Below are 4,874 nucleotides of genomic sequence, written 5' to 3'. Positions count from 1 at the left end.
ATCGATAATAACGAAAAAAAATCCACTTTAAATCCACTTTAAATCGAATCCGCAATTTCTCTCCGCTTCTGTACGCCTTCCACGACAGAAGAAGAAAATGGAAGAAGGAATTGGAGAAAAAGAGACAATAACACCAGGAATAAAAAAAAGTAATTGGAGAGAAAAAAAAAGAAAGAATAAGACAATAATACCAAGAATAGAAAACAAACCAAGAAAAGTCCACCAAAGAGAAAGTATCGATAATAATAATGAAATACCGATAATAACAACAAGAAATATCCACTTTAAATCGAATCCGCAATTTCCTATCCGCTTCTGTCCGCCTCCCACGACAGAAGGAGAGAATGGAAGAAAAGACAATAACACCAAGGATAAAAAAAAAAAGAAAAAAAATCCACCAAAGAGAAAATATCGATAATAACCAACAATGAAATAGATAAATGAGAAAATATCGATAATAACCAACAATGAAATAGATAAATGAGAAAATATCGATAATAACCAACAATGAAATAGATAAATGAGAAAATATCGATAATAACCAACAATGAAATAGATAAATGAGAAAATATCGATAATAACCAATAAATAAATAAATAAATAAATAAATCCACTTTTAAATCGTACCCGCAATTTCCTATCCGCTTCTGCACTCCTTCCACGACAGAAGAAGAGAATGGAAGAAAAGACAATAACACCAAGAACAGAAAAAAAAAATCCACCAAAGAGAAAATATCGATAATAACCAACAATTAAATAAATAAATAAATAAATAAATAAATCCAAATAAATAAATAAATAAATAAATAAATAAATCCAAATAAATAAATAAATAAATAAATCCAAATAAATAAACAAATTAAATCCACTTTAAAATCGTACCCGCAATTTCCTATCCGCTTCTGCACTCCTTCCACGACAGAAGAAGAGAATGGAAGAAAAGACAATAACACCAAGGATAAAAAAAAAGAAAAAAAATGCACCAAAGAGAAAATATCGATAATAACCAACAATGAAATAAATGAATGAGAAAATATCGATAATAACCGATAAATAAATAAATAAATAAATAAATCCACTTTAATTAAAATCGTACCCGCAATTTCCTATCCGCTTCTGCACTCCTTCCACGACAGAAGAAGAGAATGGAAGAAAAGACGATAACACCAAGGATAAAAAAAAAAGAAAAAAAATCCACCAAAGAGAAAATATCGATAATAACCAACAATGAAATAGATAAATGAGAAAATATCGATAATAACCAACAATGAAATAGATAAATGAGAAAATATCGATAATAACCAATAAATAAATAAATAAATAAATAAATAAATCCAAATAAATAAATAAATAAATAAACAAATGAATCCAAATAAATAAATTAATAAATAAATAAATGCAAATAAAGAAATTAATTAAATCCACTTTTAAATCGTACCCGCAATTTCCTATCCGCTTCTGCACTCCTTCCACGACAGAAGAAGAGAATGGAAGAAAAGACAATAACACCAAGGATAGAAAAAAAATCCACCAAAGAGAAAATATCGATAATAACCAACAATCAAATAAATAAATAAATAAATAAATCCAAATAAATAAATTAATAAATTGATAAATAAATCCAAACAAACAAATTAATAAATAAATAAATCCAAATAAATAAATAAATAAATCCACTTTAAAATCGTACCCGCAATTTCCTATCCGCTTCTGTACTCCTTCCACGACAGAAGAAGAGAATGGAAGAAAAGACAATAACACCAAGGATAGAAAAAAAAAAAAAAAATCCACCAAAGAGAAAATATCAATAATAACCAACAATTAAATAAATAAATAAATAAATAAATAAATCCAAACAAATAAATTAATTAATAAATAAATAAATGAATCCAAACAAAATAAATAAATAAATAAATAAATAAATAAATAAATCCAAACAAATAAATTAATAAATAAATAAATGCAAATAAATAAATTAATTAAATCCACTTTTAAATCGTATCCGCAATTTCCTATCCGCTTCTGTGCGACTTCCACGAGTCCGCGAGTCCTCCAGCCAGGCAGAAAATACGGTCCTGACTTTTGCGTTGGTGCGAATTCACGCTACACTGTGGTGGCCTTGCTTCATTTGCGTGGTCTGGGGGGGGGGTGGCGGGTGGTTCTGGTCTTTCGTCTTTTGGGGGTTTTGGGTATTTTGGGGTCTTTTGGGGAGGGGTTGGGGTGAGGGGGGTTGGTCTTGGATTTTTTTTGTCTTTTTTTTGGTCTTTTGGTCTTTCGGTCTTTTTGGTCTTCTAGTCTCGGTCATTTGGTCTTTTCGGTCGTTTGATGTTTTGGTCTGTCCGTTTCTTTTTTTCTTTTGTTTTTTGGTCCTTAATTTCTCTTAGTCCTTTGGTCTTTCGATCTTTCGGTCTCTTGGTCTTTTGCTTTTTTGGTCTTTTGGCCTTTCAGTCCGTCTCTTGTTAAAAGTCGTTATTCTATCAGTAGCTTTGTGGCGTTCTGACTCTGTGTGAGATGTGTGTATATATATATATATATATATATATATATATAAATTCAACATTCAAGCACATATATCTATGTATATATGTGCTTATATATATATAAATTCGAACATTCAAGCAATAATATCTTGTATATTGTGCTCTATATATCGAACTATCGCCTTCCCCCACCTTCCTCACCCATTTCCTCTCATTTCCCCTCATTCCCCATTCCCACCTCTTTTCCCCCCTACTTCCCCCACCCCGCCCCCGCCCGCAGCCTTCGCAAGCGGCCGCCCACATACGAAATCATGCTCAGCGATAGGGTCCCACGCCCGCACGCCCACAAGCCCGCCCGAAGCCCGCGCTGGCTCTTTCGGGAACGCCTCGTGTCCGTAGGGAAGGGGGTGGGGGTGGGGGGGTTATGGGGGATGGGAGGGGGTGTAGAAGAATGGGTGGGTGGGGGAGGGGGATGGGAGAGGGTAACCAGAGGAGTGGGTGGGTGGGGGAGGGGGATGGGAGGGGGTGTAGAGGAATGGGTGGGTAGGGGAGAGGGATGGGAGTGGGTAAGGGGATGGGGGATGGGAGGGTGTAGAGAGGAATGGGTAGGTGGGGGAGAGGGGGCAGGAGGGATGGTTATGGGGGGGGAGGAGTAGATGGTCAAGAAGGGAAGGGTTGAGTTTAGGAGGAGGAGGGGGAGAGGGGGAGGGAGGGGTTGTTGTAGTGGGAGTGCCCCTTGCTTGGCGAAGGAGAGAGAGAGAGAGAGAGAGAGTGAGTGAAGAGAGAGAGAGAGAGAGAGAGAGAGAGAAAGAAAGAGAGACAGAGATAGAGAGAAAATAAGAGAAAGAGAGAGAGAGACAGAGACAGAGAGAAAATAAGAGAAAAAGAAAGAGAGAAACAAATAGAAACGAAGATGCAGTAACAGGCTCAGAAATAAAATTAAAAAACGCAAAATGTCGCCCAAAATTAAAACAACTCACCGCAAATCCACAAAAAACTGCTCCCCTGAAGCTGTTACTTTGTCATCTCTATTATCACCCTCGTTCAACACCTCCTCTCCCTCCCCCCCCTCCCCCTCCTTTCTCCAACCCCATCTTCCATCCTCCTCCTCCATCCTCCTTTCTCCCTCCCTCCTCCCCATCCCTCCCCCACCCTCCCTACCCTCCTTTCTCCCTCCCTCCTTCCTACCCCTTCCTCCCACCCTCCCTACCCTCCTTTATCCCTCCCTCCTTCCTACCCCCTCACCACCCTCCCCCTCCCCATCCCTCCCTGACCCTCACCATCCTCCTTGTTTCCTCCCTCCCTTCCCCCCCACCCTCTTTCTCCCTCTCCCCCTTCCTCCACACCCTCCTCTCTCCCTCCCTCTCTCCCTCCTCCATCCCCAACACCTTCCCATTCCCCTCCCTCTCTATCTTCCCCACCTCGTCCCTCCCCCTATCCCTCCTCCCCCTATTCCTCCACTCCCTTCTAACTCCCTTGTACTCGCTTATCACTCCCTTGTCTATCCCCCCTCCCCCTCCCCTCTCGTCATGTACCCACCCCTACTCCTCCCCTCACCCCAGGCCCCTTCCCTCCCTCCCTTCTCAAGATGCAAATTTCCCTCCCCCTCCTTCCCCTTCCGAACCCCTTCCCCTCCCCCTCCCTTCACCCCAAACCCCTCCTGCATTCCCTTCACCCCACTCACCCTCCCCTCATTCCTCTCCCTCCCTTCCCCCTCCCCTCACTCCCTTTCCCCTCACCCCTCCCTTCACCCCTTCCCCTTCCCTCCCCTCACCCCCTTCCCCTCACCCATCTCCTCACCCCCTTCCCTTCACCCCTTCCCCTCTCCCTCCCTCACCCCTCACCCCTCACCCCATCCCCTCACCCTCCCCCTCCCTTTCACCCCATCCCCTCACCCCCCCCCCTCCTCCCTTCGCCCTTCCAACCCCCCTCCCTTCCCCTCACCCCTCCCTTCATCCCATCCCCTCCCCTCACCCTCCCATCCCCTCACCCTCGGCTCGCGGAGGATAAAACTCGGATAATTAATGATCTCCCAAAGTGACTTGTCATGCAGACATTATCGCCGAAAACAGTGAAGCGAACCCGTGTTTGGAGTATCGTGTCGACCTCGTCACTTCGTCACCTTCTGGGCGCTGAGTGGCACTTGAGGGCGTGGGTGTAGGTGTGGGTGTTGGTGTGGGTGTGGGGGGTACTTGGGGGTGTGGGTGGTTGGGTGTGTGGGAGTGGGTGTGGGGAGGTACTTGAGGGTGTGTCGGGGTGTGGGTGTGGGTGTGGAGTGGTACTTGAGGGTGTAGGTGTGGGTGGGGGTGTGGGTGTCGGGGGGTACTTATGGGGGTGTGTGTTGGTGTAAGGGAGGGTACTTGAGGGTGTGAGAGTAGGTTTGGGTGTGGGGGG

General features: G+C 43.2%; 1 protein-coding gene across 1 annotated transcript in view; it reads right to left on the bottom strand.

Moving 5' to 3' along the window:
* Positions 1-4,598: 4,598 nt before the first annotated feature.
* LOC138867623 (uncharacterized) overlaps positions 4,599-4,874 on the bottom strand; it is a 19,662-nt gene continuing 19,386 nt past the window's right edge. The window contains exon 3 of the mRNA XM_070144129.1: positions 4,599-4,874. This exon is cut by the window's right edge and continues 444 nt beyond it. Coding sequence (XP_070000230.1) covers positions 4,599-4,874 — 276 coding nt within the window.

This window comes from Penaeus vannamei, chromosome 31, assembly GCF_042767895.1.
Source record: "Penaeus vannamei isolate JL-2024 chromosome 31, ASM4276789v1, whole genome shotgun sequence".
Taxonomy (NCBI): Eukaryota; Metazoa; Arthropoda; class Malacostraca; order Decapoda; family Penaeidae; genus Penaeus; species Penaeus vannamei.
This window is presented reverse-complemented; position numbering and strand designations above follow the sequence as displayed.